Genomic DNA, 20,657 nt, shown 5'->3' with positions numbered 1-20,657 from the left:
CCAGTTTCTTGTGATCCACACAAAGGCTTTGGCATAGTCAATAAAGCAGAAATAGATGTTTTTCTGGAACTCTCTTGCTTTTTCCATGATCCAGCGGGTGCTGGCAATTTGATCTCTAGTTCCTCTGCCTTTTCTAAAACCAGCTTCAACATGTGGAAGTTTGTGGTTCATGTATTACTGAAGCCTGGCTTGGAGAATTTTGAGCATTACTTTACTAGCATGTGAGATGAGTGCAACTGTGTGGTAGTCTGAGCATTTTTTGGCATTGCCTTTCTTTGGGATTGGAATGAAAACTGACCTTTTCATTTAAAGACATATAAGTAAAATAGATTACTTTTATATTTTAAGACTGACTTAAGTCTTGCTAATTGTATTTACTGGAAAGACTTTGAAACGGAGGAAATATATAGAAATAGCTTTTCCAATGTTTAACTTGATAATTTTTCATATAATATCACAAAATATGACATAAGGAACTTTATAATCTTAAGAAGAAAATGAGCAGTTTAAATAAACCTCTTCCTTCCTCCTAAACTTGTACTGTTAATTTAGAATGGTGTTGCTTGAATAACTTCACAAAACTGCTAGACTATACAAAACTGCCTATGATCTTAAAATGCAGATAAAACACTGAGAGGAAACTATAAAATAATGTTTAAATTGAAATTTAACACCAGTTTTTGTTTTTTAAAAAATTTTTATTGGAGTATAGCTGATTTACAAGGTTGTATTAGTTTGAGGTATATAGCACAGTGAATCAGTTACACATATATATATACCCACTCTTTTTATTTTGCTGAATCCTTTTCTTGTATTTATTAACCATCTAAAATTTAAAGAGGGCCTACATCATTCAAACTGTAAGATTTAGGAAGTAGCTTCATGGTTTAAGAAGGATGAAACATACGATCTTGGCCCTTGGAAGTTCTCACAGAACTGTATTTAAATCAATTTGTTAAAGTTTGACAGACCTAAGGGATAAGCTTTGGCTTCCTTGGTGGCTCGGAAGGTAAAGAATCTGCCTGCAGTGTGGGAGACCCAATCCCTGGGTTAGGAAGGTCCCCTGGAGAAGGGAGTGGCTACCCACTCCAGTATTCTGGAGTTTTGTAAGACAGAGGAGCCAGGTGGGCTATAGTCCATGGGGTCACAAAGAGTCAGACATGACTGACTGACATGACTGAGTGACTGACTAAAGGATGAGCTTAGGTGTAATAGTGGAAAAAAATTACTGGACTAAGTCAAAGGTATCATTTAACATACTAAAGGAGGAGTATTCACTGTTAATGGTTGTCATGAGAGACATTCTTCAAATTAGACATTTTAACAAAATATCCACTATTTTTTAGATTCTTTTCTCATATTGGTCATTACAGAATTATTGAGTAGGGTTCCCTGTGTTATACAGTAAGTCCATATTAGTTATCTATTTTACATATAATAATGTAATAGTAGCTTTAAAAAAAGGAATAATTCAATAATTTATACACTTCTATTCTAAATGATAATATATATACACCCTTGTAAAACTGCTTGAATGTAGATATATATGTTTCTAATAATCTAACATTTCAGAATAAAGTCATTACTTTCACAATAGTAAATTCAAGTCAACAAATCCTATATTGATTGTACAGTTAATATTATTCAGATGACTTAAGCTTAACTCTTAAGAACTCTAAAGCTAAAAAAAATTTACATACTTTATAGTCTACTAACCACCAAATGCTTTATATGAAATCACTATCACAGGATTTAACATCTTAAAAAAATGCCAACTCTCCCCTTACACTGAAGTCTAGACCAGTCAGACAATTTGTCCAAGGTCACAGAAATTAGTGGTGGAGAAAGACACCAGAATTCAGATCTTTTGACACAGATGATGTTTTCACTATACGACTCTTCTTATACCAGAAAGGAGGTGGAGGAAGAGGTGAGGATTGCTTAATTTCAAGCAGTACAGTCTATGCAGTGCCAATAATGAAGTAATGAACTTTTGAAAATGGCCAACTGCTGGTAACTTTTTAAAGTACTGAATACATTCAGCTCTTTAGGGGAATTAAACATTGTTGCCTTCATAAATTTATGTATTAAAAATATATGTCCATGTTTTAAATCTACTTTCCTCTTTAGTAAGACTCTAAAATTGCCTTCTGTAAATTTCATTGGCTGTGGTACTATTATGATTTGTCTATGTTATAAAGACCTTATTTCCTGTCCTCAGTAGCAAGTACATTAGCATGTAGAGACTGTATTTTAATAAGCACTGCAAAGAAATATAGATTAACCAAAATTAGTACTTTTTTGTTTAAAAGGAGGGCAGGGGAGTGACTGGCAATCCAGTAAATTTTCAGATACCACTGCAAATAAGACTATTAAAAACTTGCCAATGTACTGTTAAAATCTTTAATTCCAAGCATATGTATCATGCTATCATGTTCTCAGTTTCTCAGAATCAGAAATGACCTCCCCACAGAATTTGAAAAAGAGAAAGGTGCTTCCCTGGCAGTTCCCGTGGTCAGGACTCTATGCTTTCACTGCCAAGGGCCTGGGTTTAATCTGTGGCTGGGGAACTAAGATCCCACATGCCATGTGGCACAGCATATAAATACGTAAATAAATAGACAGAAATATAGGTAGATAGGGTTTCCCTGGTGGCTCAGATGGTAAAGAATCCTCTTGCCAATATAGGAGATGCAGGTTCAATCCATGGGTTAGGAAGATCCCCTGGAGAAGGGGATGACAACCCACTCCAGTATTCTTTCCTGGAGAACCCCATGGACAGAGGAGCCTGGTGGGCTATAGTCCATGGGGTTGCAAAGAGTCAGACACAACTGAGCAACTAACACATACTTAAATGGTGCTATCACCTACAGCAAAAGATGTTAAGAATAATTTACACTTTCCTCAAACTTAGCAAATAGTTTTGACATGATAATTACTAAGAGGCATGCCATAGGATGAATGCATTGAGAGCCGTTTGGGTGGAATAATGGAGACTGAATCCAAATATGAGTGGGTAATGAAAAAATATGAGGAGAGGAAATGAGCACAAGTAGGCAGAGGCTGAACAGGAATACTATAAAGTTCACTGGGAAGGAGGACAGAAAAATGGTGTAGATAATAAAATAGGAGGCAAATCAAGGAAGGTTTTTTAAAAATAGAATATTGTCGTTTATCATATTCCTTTCATCAAGAAAGGAAAAAAAATCGACAGAAGAAAAAGAGCTGGCAATTGCAGGAGCAATCTTTGAGGTGGTTAGAGAAGATGAGATCCAGGCCCAAGTGGAAGAGATAGTTTTTGATACAATCTGAGACACTTCATCCACTAAATAGCAGAAATAGCAGGAGAGTCTGACTAGAGATGCTGGCAGAGCGGCAGAGTTGAGTAGGAAAATAGTTTCCAACTATTTCCTTCTTTTATAACGACATAGAAAGTAAACTGAAAATGAGGAAGGGTGATAAGTGTGAGGAAAAAGAAGGAATAAAATGAACAGTGGGAAAGTGTACAATGAAATATGCTCATTTTTAATTTTCAGTCCTGCCTTTAAGTGGAGAAAGTCAACAAAACTGTTTTCTCCAGGTACGCTGAGTTGCTCAGGTACAGGCATGAAGTAGATGGATGGGTAGATTTTATCCAGTGTTGAGATTTTGCCCAAAAAAAATGAATTAAGGGAATGAGAAGCAAAGAAGCTGAGAATGTGTGCAAGGAAATGACTATAATGATGGACCATGAAAATGTAGCTAAGAAAAGAGGGAAGTGAGACATCTGCAGGGAGGCAGAAGAATAATTAAATCATAAAGAAGCAGTAGGGTCAATGGTTTTCTGGAAGCAGAAGAAGCAGAACTGCTGCAGTGACTAAGGGATCTGGAAGGAGGGAAAGCAGAAAAAGTAACATGTTGGTCTAGAGATTAAACAAGTTATAGTACAGGTTGGCCATGATATGGAATATTAAACTTCTACAGGAATTTCCTGGCAGTCCAGTGATTAGAACTTGGCCAAGGAATTCCCTCCATGTATTTCACTATTCTTCTAATCAATATTTACTAGTGATAAAATACTACATTCTAGGGAATTAACATACATACATATATATATATATAAACAGGTATAAAAATATATAACCCCTGCCCATGAAGAACTTACAATTTAAAAATAAAGCATAAAACAAATATATTTTAATAAGCAAAGCTTCATGTTAAGACAAAACAAGGGAATACATACATTCAATATTCACACAGAATTCTGAAAACTCCTGACCAAGAAAGATATGCATATGTGTCCCTTATCATACCTAAAGTTACAAAACATTCAAAAATACACAGCAAGAGAAAAAGAAGCAAATGAGTCCTGCGGTTGCTGCTACAAATAGCAACAGATGCAAGCCCAACTGAGAGCCAATCCAAGTTTAGGAGATAGGAAAGAAAGAGGTCAATAAGCAAGCTTTTAGTGATAGGACAAAAATGAAGATGCACTTTAAGTTAAGCTGCTGGTTAGGAGATGATTACCTGAACTTCTTCAAACTCACTCCAGTACACAGCAGAGGCACTCTTGGAGGCTGTATCTGGGAAGATAAGAAGCTACTTTCCTGTGTGTTCCTTTCATTTCATTTTAAAGCATACATGAATCCAGTGGTGATAAAACTGTATGTCATACTATTATGTTAATGGAAAGGTAATGTGTGTATTTTGCATAAGTTAACATATAGAGTCAATAGCTGCACTTTTTTCCCCCTTCTAGCACAAGGCTAAACAACAGCAAACTCTTTTTCTAAGTTTATTTATTGTGATTATTTAGGCTTTCTCTGGTCATTTTCAAGCTAAGTTTACTAGCAGCAGCATTTCACATTACCAGTTTGACTGAATTCTCTAATTAGAGTGATTACACAGAGTTCTATATTGTCAATAGAAGGACTGCAAACAAATAAATCTCAAACCGTGTATGGCTAAAATTTAGATTCCAGGAAAGGAAACATTCCAAAATAGGAAACAGAGTAAAGTTTCAAATTAAATAAATACTCTCCTAAGATGGTGGTCACTCAAACCAAGAATCAAAATGTATTGTCCTCAACCATAACAAATTTAATCAAAACATTAAAAAACATGGAGAGGGGGGTCATGGGGAAAGCCAAAGCAACTATCAGAATGAAAAACAGCAGAAAGAAAGTTTTCCAGTCCCATTGGAAGGATTAAACAAAACTTAAAGAAAACTACAAAACTTACATATATGTGTTTTAGTACACGTATTTCTTATGTAGTACAATAAAATCATTTTTCTTATAAACTGTCCTACCTCATTATTTGAGTCTTGAATAACTTTATAGAGGGCTGGTACCAGTGTTTTTTTCCGGTGTAAAGTTGCCGCATAATTGGTGATCTGAGTGTCAGGTAATGCCTAAAACAAAAATCAAAGGAAACTTAAAGTGAACTTAATATTTGAGAAGTCAAAAACTTAAATTTATGAGTCCTTCTCAAAAAGATTTATAACAGAGTCAACTAAGAAAAGTAAAAAATAATTAATACATGAAATAACCATGAGCTAATAAAACAAATAAATTAGGATGTTATACAATTCTTCTAACTAGTCAACCATGAGAAATGATTAGAAATCACGTATTACACAAGCTTTGCTGAAATGAATCACTTTAGTCTAAAAAAAAACAGTGTGGGATAACTTCAATTCCTGTATTTTATTTTCACAAAACACATATATCTATAGTGTTAATAAATTATACAGTTTTTAGTCAAATTAATGAGTGATTTTTAATCACAGGAAATAAAAATATAAGGCACAAATTTGATTTCTGTGCCTTATTAAAGCTTGGAGGCTTCCCTTCTTTTATTGAATATATCTTAAAATTTATATATTACCTTATCAATCCTAACAACTAGATTCATTTTTACATATTATCTTCTGGCCATAATTCACATTTGTTGTTGTTGCTGAGTTGCTAAGTCATGTCTGACTGTTTGTGACCCCATGTACTCTGCAGCACAGCAGGCTTCCCTGTCCTTCACTATCTCCCACATTTGTTCAAACTCATGTCCACTGAGTCGGTAAAGTCATCCAACCATCTCTGTTGCTCCTTTCTCCTCTTGCCCTCCATCTTTCCCAGCATCAGGGTCTTTTGCAATTATTCACATTAGTGTCTTTTTAAAGAGGTTTAATTACAGAAACAAGTTATTTCATATATTGCCATTCCCACTTTATAACTTTTGTTTCAGTTTCTCCATGAACATATATACACTGAATTACAACATACAAATCATATAACACATTCTCATCCTCAATGCAATTTACCTTGAATTCTGATAACCATTCTTCCACAACACCACGTTCAGATCCCAGCATCTTCTTCTACCTTCTATTCCTCTTTTCTGGAAGAAAAAAAAAAAAGCACTGAATTTGAGGACAGTGTTACTTACAGAAACTATCAAAGTAAATGATGTGTGCCTTTCATTTAAGGAGAAACTCATCTAGTGCATATTTTAGATAAGGAGGCTTACTTTTAGACTGCCTTCCTGGAAGTAGCTTCAGTCATGTCTGACTCTTTGCAACCCATGGACTGAAGTCTGCCAGACTCCTCTGTCCATGGAATTCTCCAGGCAAGAATACTCGAGTGGGTTGCCATGCCCCACTCCAGGGGACCTTCCCGTCCCAAAGACCGACCTGTGTCTCCTGCAGCTCCTGCATCGCAGGTGGATTCTTTACTGCTGAGCCACTGGGCAAGCTCCAGTTTCAGACTAGTGTTCAATTAAAACAAAACTGTTTATAAAGAAATAAGTTCTATCTTTAACGATATGTTTGAAACCTAATTTCCTAATGCTTTTATATTTTCCCCAACAACTATATTCCAAAGTAACAAAAGCTAGTTTACTAAGTAAAATCAAACTGCATATTACCCAAGACAAATGTACAGTCCATGCCTAGTGTGTGTGTTTAGTCGTTCAGTTGTGTCCGACTCTTGTGACCCCACAGACTGTAACCTTCCAGGCTCCTGTGTCCATGGGATTCTCCAGGCAAGAATACTGGAGTCGGTTGCCATTTCCTTTTCCAGGGGATCTTCCCAACCCAGGAATCGAACCCAGGTCTCCTGCATTACAGGCAGATTCTTTACTGACTGAACTAAAGGGAAGCCTTGCTTTTACCAAATATACAACTGGAATAAGTTATACATAATAGAATAAACAATGGGACAGATTTTTACAAAGGTAAAAAAGTTAGAAATCAAGGGTCATATATGTACAGCAAAATGATGATAAACATACACATATATACACACTATACAAAATAAGGCCATTGAAGAAGGTAGATTTATGTTTTCTAAAATGGAAAAATGTCCAGGTAGAAAAAGCAAGTTGTATAATAGTATATAAGTTATAATTCCATCAAAAATTATATAAATGTGAAAAGCTGGGAGGAAAAATATATAAACTACTCAGTGTTTACCTCTGAGGGAAGGATTAACTGAGGATATTCTAGTTGTCTAATTCTGAATTACAAAAATGTAACAATACATATGTATTATTTTTTAAGTGAGGCAGACAACAAAGATTTGGGGTTTTTAATTTATGACTCAAAAGGGTAACCAAAAGAAAAAAGAAATTTCTTGAGCAGGGAGGGAAATGTCTCCAAAGCAACTGAAATGAAAGTTCCTTTACTAAAAAGAAAATATTTCCTGAATGTGTAACATTTCATAATAAATTTCTATCCAAAAAAAGAAACTGGATTTTCTAATCCCCCCAACATTCCCTAAATACCCATATATAATGCACTGTAACAAGGAGTACAAAAAGGAATAAGAAATGCTCCTTATTTTCAAGTAGCAAATGCTTTTAAGATAGGCTGACAGATTTATTCAAATAAACTACAAAAGGAAAATGAGTGGATTAAAAGGGATGTTAAAAAAAATCAATAACCAAAATATGAATCTTATTTGGATTCTGATTCAAACATTAAAAAAGAGCTTAACATAATTGGAAAAGGTTAAACATGACTTATTGTATGACTTATTACTTAATACTGGATGATACTAAATCAAGGAATGATCAATTATTTTATATTTAATAATGGTATTTCAGTTAGGAAATTTCCCATACCCTTATGGCATCACCAAGTTAATGGACATGAGTTTGAGCAGACGACGGGAGATAGTGAAGCACAGGGAAGCCTGGCGTGCTACAGTCCCTGGGGTCACAAAGAGTCGGACACGACTTAGCGACTGAACAACAACAAAAAGTCCCACATATATTTGGAACTATTTATGAGCTGCTATTCCCAATTTTGTACCAGGACTATAGTATTTTAATTACTGTGGCTTTATAATGCACTTTATACACTCTATGGACAGGGAGGCCTGGCGTGCTGCAATTCATGGGGTTGCAAAGAGTCAGACACGACTGAGCGACTGATCTGATCTGATACACTCTATGGGGTCACAAAGAGTTGGACACAACTGAATGACTAACACTTTATAATAGTACATGTCCCATATTTTTTCCTAAAAATGTATTTCATTATTATTGCCTGCTTTATTCTTCCAGTTAAATATTAGACTTGTACTGTAAGTTTTTTTTTCTATACTCCATCCTCATAGGAATTAAATTTACAAATTAATTTCAAATGACATCCTCACATCATCGAGTCATCCAATACAGAAGCATAGCATTGCTCTTTATTAAAAATCTTCTTTTTTATGCCTGTATAAATTCTGTGTTTTCTTCATACAGATCAGAACATTCAAATTAAGTTGATTCCTAAGTAAAATCTTCTCTGTTGGTTGGTTCCAGATCCACTGTGAAAACCAAAATCCAAGGATACTCAATTCCCACAGCTGGCCCTCCCTATCAGCATATTCAACCAACCATGTACCATGTAGCACTGCATCTATTTACTGAAAAAATCTGAGTATAAGTGGATTTGCTGAGTTCAAACCAGTGTTGTTTAAGGGTCAACAGTTTATAGTTTCTTGCTGCAACTGTGATTCTTTTTCATCATTTCAAACTAGCTATAGTTACACACACACAAATAAATACTTAAAAAAACAAAATGAACAAGTTTTTAGATAAATATTTAAAATACTGAAAATGACTTAAATTATGATTATTTATATGTTTTAGGAAATATCTATACTTTGACTACACTGACTTCTTTATAGAAAAGGAAAACAAAAAGCAACTACAATTAATCAAAAAATTTTCAAATTCTTTACAAAGAACATCAACAGCTTTTAAAAATTAAAAAGAAAATCAAACATTATTTTTTGAAAGAAACACAAAACTTTTTAATCTGATATATACTGCACTGGAATCCCTAACTGATACAGGGCCCGGAATATACAGTTTGAAAAAGTTCCCCAAGTAATCCTGATGACTACCTTCAGTTTAAAAAAAAAAAGTATTACATCCAAGTTAAATTTCTCATTTTAAATTTCTATATGATATCTCCCATAAAAACAAATTTGCAATGTCAAATCACTTTGATTTCTATCAATACTGTTTTTTTTTTAATGTGACTGCAAGTTAATTAACTTTAGACAGAAGAATATAGTGGTGTTAATAATAATTATAACCAAAACATCATACTTACCTGATTTTATGATACTAATTTTAAGACAGTAGTTTATTAACAAATATAAGTAGAAAATAAGAAATAACCCTTTATTAAAATGAAACAAAATGCTTAACTAAAGGATAAGAGCACAAGCTTATCCATATAATCCCATAAGACTTTTAAAAATTATCCTTTACATTTCTGGCCACCTTTAGTCTCTTTACACTTGCCACATTCTCCTAGTTCTTTGTATATGGCTGTTCAATGTTAACCTCTTCATAGAAGTCCCCTGTGTCTATTTATACTGGCTGCCTCTATACGCTCTTCCCTCCAACCCTTAACACTCTGTCCTTTCCTTCATATCATTTTAGCAAAATCTGTAAATAATCTTTTTTTTTAATGAGGCATAGTTAACATACAATATTCCAATTATTTACTTATTATTGGCTTTCCCACTAGAATTTGTACGTCACAAGGACAGGCACTGTGCACATAGCAGGCACTCAAACATCTGATTTAATTATCTGTGCTTATGAACTCAATTTACTTAGCACCTTTGTAATGACACTTATTTTTGGTCATAACAAAACCTGAAATATCTTCTGCATTTTCTGTTTAATTAAGCTTAATAATTTTATTTTTTCCAAATTAAATACAGATGGAAGCTAAGAGCCTCTTTCAAAATCATCCAGAAACTTCTGACAGGCAGATATTCTCCCAGATGTAGGAGTCATTCATAGTAACCTTGCTCAGGTGTGAAATTAGAGACAGAGATCTGGCAATTTTGCCGTCTTTGAATTAACTGCCATGCGTCAGGCAATCTTCTACTGAGAAAATTATTACTGCAAAACTGTATTATACTGTGATATTTTGTAGACATTTTAAGTAACAATTAGGGGCAAAAATTCAGTTAACAATTCAACCCTATGTGGTTTACCTAAGATCAACTGAAATGATAACTGAATAAATGATTACACAAAGCTAAATTCCCAAAACACCAAATATGAATGATTACTGCTATTTCAAAATTACTTGCCTGGCTGATGAAAAGCATATTTGGACAATATACATCTTGATTTCAAAAATGTGAAAAAATGTGTCTTGAAAGTGAGAAAAAAGAAAGTTATCAGCAAGCCTTTTAAGTATAAACACTGTATCAGCTACTTTTTGGACTTTATCTGATTTAATGACAGGAAATAGAATGTAGTGGTTTAGACTCAATTTTTTGTCTCAGTAGACACTGTTTCACTCCTACATTTTATAAGCTTATTAATTCATTAAATTCAAGTTTATTACATAAATCCATTAAATTCAAGTTTATTATATAAGTCCATTACATGTTAACAAATAACATTTTAAAAAGAAACTTTATTTTTCCAAAACAAAAACAACTCTAGTGACAAGAACAGTGCTGTTTTACAATTTCTGCAAATTTTATACTTGCCTCTGCATCCAATCTGTTGCTGGAAATCTTCAAGGTATATTCACCAGAGAATGATGGTGAAGAAGTCAAATACTATCTTAGTATTAATATGAAAAATAGTTTTAACTCCACAGATCCACTTAAAGGATTCCCAGGACACATACTGAGCACAGACTCTGGAGCCAGATTAGGCTTTAGGTCACTAACTCTAGCTATGTTTATTTTTTTAAATTGAGTTATAATTAACATACAATATTATACTAGTTTCAGGTTTATGTCAGCAATTTGATATTTTTATACATTATGAAAAGATCATTGAAATAAAACCAGTTACCAACCCTCACCACACAAATTTGCTACGATATTATTGACTATGTTCCCTATGTGTGCATTACATACCTATGACCTATTTATCTTTGAACTGAAAGTTTGGACATCATTCTAACTATGTTTAAATCATCGTACCCCCTTACCAGCTATACTTAAACCTTGTGTTTCATTTCTTGCACTTCAAAAAGACAGGTAATAGATGTCTTAAGGTAAACACTGTATAAGTATCTACTACGAGCAGTACATAATTAATCTTCAGAATACTATATACTATAAAATAGCTGTTATCCCTATCTAACAGATAAGAAAATTAAAGTGTAAAGTTTGAGTGATCCACACATGGCAACACAATTTAAGTGGCAGAGCTGGAATTTGAATTTAATACCTACTAAAATCTATAGTTGAAAAATGTAATTGTCCCTTTCTTACAGCTCATACTTCTCCCCCCAGGGCTTTCTGTTCTGATCATATTCACTTCTCAGTGTCTCTATCACTTCATGCACACCTTCACACCAGGGATTCTGTTCCAGCCTGTAGTGCTGTCCTACAATAACTATTCCAATCCTGTTAGTCTCAGCAGGCCTTTCTTGACCACTTATCTAGACAGTATTCCCCTTCTCCAGTATTTTCCATTCAAACAAATACAGTTCATTTTCTTCCTATGGACATGGATTTTATACCTTGCTTACTAAACCTTACTACTTGTTGTCTATCTTTCCTAACAGATTACAAATCCCATGAGAATAGAAGGGTCATTTTCTGTTCTGCTCGCAATTAAGTGCTCACTATGAACTCCAAGCTAACAAGTATTTTATGGTATCCAGACATATAACAGGTACTTAATGTCTATTTAGAACTTCCCTGGTGGCTCAGACGGTGAAGCGTCTGCCTGCAGTGCAGGAGACCTGGGTTCAATTCCTGGGTCGGAAGATCCCCTGGAGAAGGAAATGGCAATCCACTCCAGCACTCTTGCCTAGAAAATCCCATGGACAGAGGAGCCTGATAGGCTACGGTCCATGGGGTCGCAAAGAGTTAGACACGACTGAGCGACTTCACTTTCACTTTAATGTCTATTTGCTGAATCAATGAACCACAAAGCTTATACGATCTTGGACAAATAACTTAAACCCTTTGGGCTTCAGGTTGCTACAATAATAAGTTACTTTCTAAATCTAAAATCCTATAAATATATTTTAGTACCTTCTTTTGTAACCAGTCGGTTACAAAGAAAAAATTTAAATATATGTCTTCTAACTAGAATCAGCATCTTTTAGCATTTAGAGGTGGCTATGAACATAGTTATTAACATACTGCAAGTACTCTTTTTATTTAAACAGACAATACAGAATTCTGAAAATAATTTCTTCTGCTGCATATTATACTCATCCCATCACCTGGTATATAAAAGCTATATTTAAAAGCAAAAATCAAGCTGATATTCTAGCATGCAGATCAATTCAGGCCCATACTGCCTCACTTTCAGAGTATGAAACAAATTAAAAAGTCTATCACAGAAAATGATTATCTTTTTGGTGACCATGGAAATGGCAACCTTTATTAGCAAGATCTGAATAAAACAAAATAAAAAAAAATAAAGTGCTGAAATATGATCTTAAAGAGGTCAATAACTACTTGTCAGAAAGCAAACTCACAATATTTGTACAAGTACAGTAAGTTCTTCACTACCTAGACAGATATATATTGTGTCTTAGCTGATCATCAGTATATGTATTCTTCTTTAGAAACTGACAATTTAGAGAGAACTAGGCTTCCCTGGTAGCTCAGATGATAAAGAATCCACCTGCAATGCAGGAGACCCCGGTTCGTATCCCTGGGTCAGGAAGATCAGGAGAAGAGAATGACTACCCACTCCAGTATTCTTGCCTGGAGAATTCCATGGACAGAGCCCCCTGATGGACTACTGTCCACAGGGTCACAAAGAGTCGGGCACAACTGAGTGACTTGTTAGTCACTCAGTTAACAGGCAGTATGGCCTACTGGTTATGAAGAGTACAGGCTTTTGCTCTAGACTGCCTGAGTTTGAATTCCAGCTCCATGACCTTCAAGTTATATTGAGAAAGTTACTTAACTAATCTGTGGTCTCAAATCCCTCATTTATAAAATGGGAATTACCTATGTCAAATAATTTTTTTTAAAGATTAAATAAGTTAACAGACAGCAGTGAGCTAAACGATGATAACTGCTCTCAAGAATTTCTAATGGACCAAAATTATTGGATAAACAAAGCTATACAATTATCAGGGTGACATATGACAGTAAAAAATGGTTTTGTTATTGCAAATTTTCAAACAAGGTCAACAATTATCTATATATTTCAAGGTGTAAGTATGAAACAAAGCACTTAATGCATGCTACTATTGTAAATACCAAATTCTAAGTAAAACATTAAAACTACACTGTCCGGTTTTAATTAATTAAAATAAAATAAAATTTAAAAATCAATTCCTGAGAATTTCCTGGCTGTCCAGTGGTTAGGACTCAGAGCTTTCACAGAAGAGGGTCTCAGTTTGATCCCTGGTCACAGAACTAAGATCCTACAAGCCACATGGCATGGCCCAAAAAATTAGGAAAAAAAAAAAAAAAAACACAAAACTGTACTATTAAAAAAAACCCCACCAATTCCTTACTTGCACTAGCCACATTTCAAGCACTTAATAGCTGCATGTAGCTAGTGTCTCCTGTATTAGAAGCACAGATGTAGAACACAGACATTATCAAAGAAATTTCATAAACAGCATTGATCTAGATGTAGTTAGAAAATACAATTATGCTGAGTAAATTCAATAATTTAAGAGCTGCAAAGTTTAGGAAACAAAACATTTTAAAGACAACAATTAAAAAGGAAACACTTTCAAAAAGTAAAATTAAAAGGCAATAATTAAGATGTGATTATTTCAAGTCTCCTAGGTAAAAACTCCTTACAAATAGCTGTGAAAAGAAGGGAAGGGAAAAGCAAAGGAGAAAAGGAAAGATATACCCATTTGAATGCAGAGTTTCAAAGAAGACATAAGAAAGCCTTCCTCAGTGGTCAATGCAAATACAGGAAAACAATAGAATGGGAAAGACTAGAGATCTCTTTAAGATAATTGGAGATACCAAGGGAACATTTTGTAAACAGAAGCTACCCACCAAAAATTACCAAAAATTCCAACATGTCTAACTATGGGAACTTCATTCTTTATCCTTTAAAAAGTTAAATTCTATGATTTTACCTCTGTTGTAAGATCAGTGTTCTAATGGAGGAGGTGGCACAGGAATGCAGCAGAGTTCAAGTATGGAATTCATTTGTTGAGACTTAAATATTTTCCAACTCTACAAAAAATGAAAATGAAAAACTGTAAAATACTGAGAGAAAATATTATCAAGAATGTAAAATAAAGGAGAAAGAATAATTTTGAAAATACATTTATAATACAGTGTACCCAATTTAAAAAATAATTAGGATTATTTTTAAGTTTTCTATAAGAACCAGGAGATACTCAAATACCATTATCAAACTTATTTTAAAAACATCAGATTTGGAGAAAAGTCTGAGTTTTAGTTTCAAATTTACCATTAAATATCTGTAAAGACTTCGAGTAAGCTATTTAAAATTTCTGGAGCTGAACCTGAATAATCTACAAAAATAAGTTACTTCCTAGTCAAAAAGCCTATAAATCCAATTTTTGAAACATTACAGTGATCTCACACACACACACACGTAACAATCAATAAAATTTTAACATGCAGCATAAAATAGAGCTTAAATAATAAATATAAATAGCTACATTACAATTTTGCATGGATTTCACAGACTGAAAAGTTTATCGTTTTGAGAAAGAATACAGAAAATGCTATTACTTGAAGTTCTGGCACAAAACCATTAAAAGTTATTTTCAAACTGCTTAAAGTATACTTTTCTCATGAAGTCATAACTACTATCATGCAGTTGCTGACCACATTATACTCTACTTCTTTGATTCAAAATTCATCACAACTTCAGAATCTAAAACATCAAAAGTAAATTAACATTTTAAAATAGTTCATCACAAAATACTTTTTTAATATAAGGAATACTGCAATAAAATTCTCTTGGAGTTAAATGATGTTATCACTTTAAAGTCCCCAAAGTTTTTCAAACTGAAGACGCATCAGGAAACCTCCTACTCCAAGAATGGCAGCTGACTTTTCATCTCTTACACACTGGGCTATCGCATTAAATTTTTTATTTCATGACAAGTTTTGCCATGGGGAAAAAACTTGAAAAGGACTAACAGAATGTCTCTGGAAAGATATACAAGAAATTGGTAACCCTTTGGGAAGAGACATTTGATGTTAAGGAGACTGTCTTTTTAACTTTGGGAATTTGGAACCACCGAGACATTTGCCAGATTTTGAAGCAGTGCAGGCAGGCAGACTTGATAGCTATGCTGGGAAGCTCTGTGGAGATAGGTCTCTGACAGACTTTCAAGGTTAAGGGTACAGATACTAGGCTCTCTATTGAGGAAAACAAAACCAAACAAGAAAACACAACAGGGCAAATGATAGGAAAACTAAGTAATTCAGAGTATGTTCTTTAACTACAGTAAATAATTCAGAGAATGTTCTTTAACTACAGTAATTAATAAATAACAATAATCGCTCAGTCATGTCTGACTCTTTGTGACCTCACAGACTGTAGGCTGCCAGGCTCCTCTGTCTCAGAATTCTTCAGTCTAGAATACTGGAGTGGGTAGCTGTTCCCCTCTCCAGGGATCTTCCCAACCCAAGGACAGAACCCAGGTCTCCCTCATTGCAGGCGAATTCTTTATCAACTGAGGCACCAGGGAAGCCCATAATTAACAATAACTAATGATAATTAAAATAACAATAATAAATAAAAGGGCTTCCCTCGTGGCTCAGCTGGTAAAGAATCTGCCTGCAATGCGGGAAACCTGGGTTTGATCCCTGGGTTGGGAAGATCTGCTGGAGATACCATGGGAACATTTCATGCAAAGATGGACTCGATAAAGGACAGAAATGGTATGGACCTAACAGAAGCAGAAGATATTAAGAAGAGGTGGCAAGAATACACAGAAGAACAATATAAAAAAGATCTTCATGACCCAGTTAACCACAATGGTGTGATCACTCACCTAGAACCAGGCATCCTGGAATGCAAAGTCAAGGGGGCCTTAGGAAGCATCACTACGAACAAATCTAGGAGGTAATGGAATTCCAGTCGAGCCATTTCAAATCCTAAAAGATGATGCTGTGCAAGTGCTGCACTCAATATGCCAGCAAATCTGGAAAACTCAGCAGTGGCCACAGGACTGGAAAAGGTCAGTTTTCATTCCAATCCCAAAGAAAGGAAATACCAAAGAATGTTCAAACTACCACACAATTGCACTTATCTCACACACTAGCAAAGTAATGCTCAAAATTCTCCAAGGCAGGCTTCAACAGTATGTGAACCGTGAACTTCCAGATGTTCAAGCTGGATTTAGAAAAGGCAGAGGAACCAGAGATCAAATTGCTAACACCCACTGGATCATCCAAAAAGCAAGAGAGTTCCAGAAAAACATCTATTTCTACTTTATTGACTACGTCAAAACTTTTGACTGTGTAGGATCACAACGAACTGTGGAAAATTCTTCAAGAGATGGGAGTACCAGACCACCTGACCTGCCTCTTAAGAAATCTGTATGCAGGTCAAGAAGCAACAGTTAGAACTGGACATGGAACAACAGACTGGTTCCAAATTGGGAAAGGTGTATGTCAAGGCTGTATACTGTCACCTCCTTATTTAACTTACATGCAGAGTACATTATGTGAAAAGCTGGGCTGGATGAAGCACAAGCTGGAATCAAGACTGCTGCGAGAAATACCATAGCTCAATTGGTAAAGAATCTGCCTGCAATGCAGGAGACCTGGGTTCTATTCCTGGGTCGGGAAGATCCCCTGGAGGAGGAAATGGCAACCCACTCCAATATTCTTGCCTGGAGAATTCCATGGACAGAGGATCCTGGCAGGCCACAGTCCATGGGGTCACAAGAATTGGGCACGACTTAGCAACTAAATGACGACGATGATGCAGATGACACCACCTTACAGCAGAAATCAAAGAAGAACTAAGGGGCCTCTTGATGAAAGTCAAACAGGAAAGCAAAAAAGTTGGCTTAAAACTCAACATTCAGAAAACAAAGATCATGGCATCCAGTCCCATCATTTCACAGAAAATAGATGGGGAAACAATGGGAACAGTGAGAGACTTTATTTTTGGGGGCTCCAAAATCACTGCAGATGGTGTCTGCAGCCATGAAATTAAAAGATACTTGCTCCTTGGAAGAAAAGCTATGACCAACCTAGACAGCATATTAAAAAGTAGAGATATTACTTTGTAAACAAAGGTCCGTCTAGTCAAAGCTATGGTTTTTCCAGTAGTCATGTATGGATGTGAGAGTTGGACCATAAGAAAGCTGAGCACCAAAGAATTGATGCTTTTGAACTGTGGTGTTGGAGAAGACTCTTGAGAGTCCCCTGGACTGCAAGATCAAACCAGTCCATTCTGAAGGAAATCAGTCCTAAATATTCATTGGAAGGACTGATGCTGATGCTGAAACTCCAATACTTTGGCTACCTGATTGCACCTCATCTGAAAAGACCCTGATGCTGGAGAAGGGGACGACAGAGGATGAGACAGCTGGATGGCATCACCAGCTCAATGGACATGAGTTCAGAGTAAGCTCTGGGAGTTGGTGATGGACAGGGAAGCCTGGCGTGCTGCAGTCCATGGGGTTGCAAAGACTCAGACACGACTGAGCGATTGAACTGAACTGAACTGAACTGAAACATCTATGGGTCAAAGAAGATATTAAAGCCAAAATCAGGGACTTCTCTGTCGGTCCAGTGGTTAAGACTCCATGCTCTAAATGCAGGGGACATGGGTTTGATCCCTGGTTGGGAAACTAAGATCCCATACACCATAAAGCATGGCTAAAAAACTTAAAAAAAAAAAAAAAAAAGAAACTAAACAAATAAATAAAAATGCAACTCCCAATAGCATTAAAAAAAGAGAGAGAGAGAAAAATCTAACAGAAGATATGCAAGACCAGTATACTGAAAACAAGAAGACATTTCTGAGAGATAAACTGAAGGCCATATCACGTTCACAGTTTGGCAGCTCACAGTAAAAACATCAGTTCTCCCCTAACTGATTTCTAGTTTCAAAGCAATCTTAATCAAAATCCCACTGCTCTCCTTTAAAAGACAGATTGACAAGCTGATTCTGAAATCCCTATGGAAATACAAGGAGCCAAGAATAACCAAGGCAACCTTTAAAAACAAAAATTGGAGGACTCCACTCCAAAATATTAAAACCTACTGTAAAGCCACAGTAATTAACTGTACAAGTATAGTAACTAAAACTTACCAATGAAAAAGTAAAGCCTAGACAGTCACATACAAGTAAGATTGTCTGATTTATGACAAAGGCAAATTGCAGTGCATTTGGGAAAAGAGTCTTTTAAATAAAAGATGCAGGGTCAACTGGATATCCCTATAGAAAATATTGTATCATGATCTCTAACCTTACACAATTCACAAAAATAAGTTCCAAATAGAATGTAGATCTAAAAATGAAAGTAAACAAACCAAAAAAACCCATAGCAAAATATCTTTGTGTCTTTGAAGCAGGCAATTTTTTTTTTTTTACAATGTTGTGATAGTGAAGGTGAACAGCAAAGGGACCCAACTATACATATACATGTATCCATTCTCCCCCAAATTTCAATTCCATCCACTGCTAAGTCACTTCAGTCATGTCCGACTCTGTGCGACCCCACAGACGGCAGCCCACCAGGCTCCCCCATCTCCGGGATTCTCCAGGCAATAACACTGGAATGGGTTGCCATTTCCTTCTCCAATTCATGAAAGTGAAAAGTGAAAGTGAAGTCGCTCAGTCATGTCCGACTCTTTGTGATCCCTTGGACTGTAGCCCGCCAGGCTCCTTTGTCCATGGGATTCTCCAGTAAGAAAACTGGAATGGGCTGCGATTCCCTTCTCCAGGGGATCTTCCCAACTCAGGGTTCGAACCCAGGTCTCCTGCATTGCAAACAGATACTTTACCATCAGAGCCACCTGGGAAGCCCTTCAGGAGAGGAGACAGGGAGGCAAGTATAAAGATTTACTAGTTCCCATCTGATACAGATCCACACTCCATTTGCAATGATCTAGTCTATACTGTCAGCTAAAGCTATTTCTGAATCTTATTTACAGCTATATATGGCCAAATGACTAAGTTTTGGTCATCAAGATCAGAGTTACAGAAATGTTTCTCTCTTTCCTTTTTTCCCCCCTTGGCCACGCCACATGATTTGCAGGATCTTAGTCCTCCAATCAGGGATTTAACCCGGGTCCATGGCAGTGAAAGCACCGAGTCCTAACTACTGGCCTACCAGGGAAATCCCTAGAAAGGTTTCTTAAAAGATGAAAGGTATGCCCCTTTTATCTTCTGCTTTTCTTCCTCCTTTCTTCTGCCTAGATCATGGATATGACAGCTGGATATACAGCAACCATTCTGTGATCTTGAAAACAGAAGCCACATGCTAAGGATGGCAAAGGAAAAAGACAATGAGACTGGTCCTTGACAAGCCTATGGTGCTGCTCTATCAGTCTTAGATTGTTATTTTTGAATTTGTTTTTACAAGACAAAGAAATTAACTACTATCTTATTTAAGCAATGGTTATTTCTTGTCTCTCTCTCTAGCAGCCCAAACAATTCCTATCTGGTAAGGTAAGAAAGAGATTCCAGCAACACATCTATGGTCTAAGATACCAATAAGCCATCTCAGTTATGCTTCAATGCTAATAAAGTGTTCATCTCCACTGAAATGGGGGGTGGGGTGGGCAGTTGTGGGGGGAGTATAGGAAGCAAGACTGACTAAAGAATCCACTCTGTGAAAGTACACCACTATTATAGCTCAGATGGAGGGTGTTTATAATAGTTTAGTACACTTTAAAGACTGCCTAGTACAGTACTATAATTTCTTGCCAACATTTAGGAGTTATGTTCTAGAAAAGTAATGTGACTTATGGTGACTGGCCAAAACCAAATTATATGAAAATAAGAGGTTAGGAAAAATAAGCATTTTAACAGAAAATGTTAAATCAGCTATTTAAAACCTGTTCAAATAAAAACCAGTGAATTTTCTACATATTAACCCCTTCAAATTTCCAAGAAATACTACTGTAGCACAACAGTTTGATAAGGCTGATTCTCTCATATTACGATCAATATTCTACTTCATAAAGATTTTGAACCTGTTCTTCTTGGCTTGCCATTTTATGTCATTGGTAATTGTGTTTTTATTTTTG

General features: G+C 35.6%; 1 protein-coding gene across 4 annotated transcripts in view; it reads right to left on the bottom strand.

Moving 5' to 3' along the window:
* The window catches only part of HYCC2 (hyccin PI4KA lipid kinase complex subunit 2), a 59,505-nt gene that overhangs the window by 29,412 nt on the left and 9,436 nt on the right, over positions 1-20,657 (bottom strand). For 3 of the 4 annotated variants that reach the window (XM_070388287.1, XM_070388302.1, XM_070388295.1), the window contains exons 3-5: positions 14,537-14,636; positions 6,299-6,375; positions 5,291-5,392 (exon numbers count right to left, since the gene is read on the bottom strand). In XM_070388287.1, coding sequence (XP_070244388.1) covers positions 5,291-5,392; positions 6,299-6,349 — 153 coding nt within the window. In that variant the 5' untranslated portion in view covers positions 6,350-6,375; positions 14,537-14,636. Of the gene's footprint in view, positions 1-4,506; positions 4,563-5,290; positions 5,393-6,298; positions 6,376-14,536; positions 14,637-20,657 lie in introns of those variants that run through there. The other variant, XM_005909831.3, reaches the window with a different exon arrangement.

Source organism: Bos mutus, chromosome 2, assembly GCF_027580195.1.
Source record: "Bos mutus isolate GX-2022 chromosome 2, NWIPB_WYAK_1.1, whole genome shotgun sequence".
NCBI classification, from domain to species: Eukaryota; Metazoa; Chordata; class Mammalia; order Artiodactyla; family Bovidae; genus Bos; species Bos mutus.
This window is presented reverse-complemented; position numbering and strand designations above follow the sequence as displayed.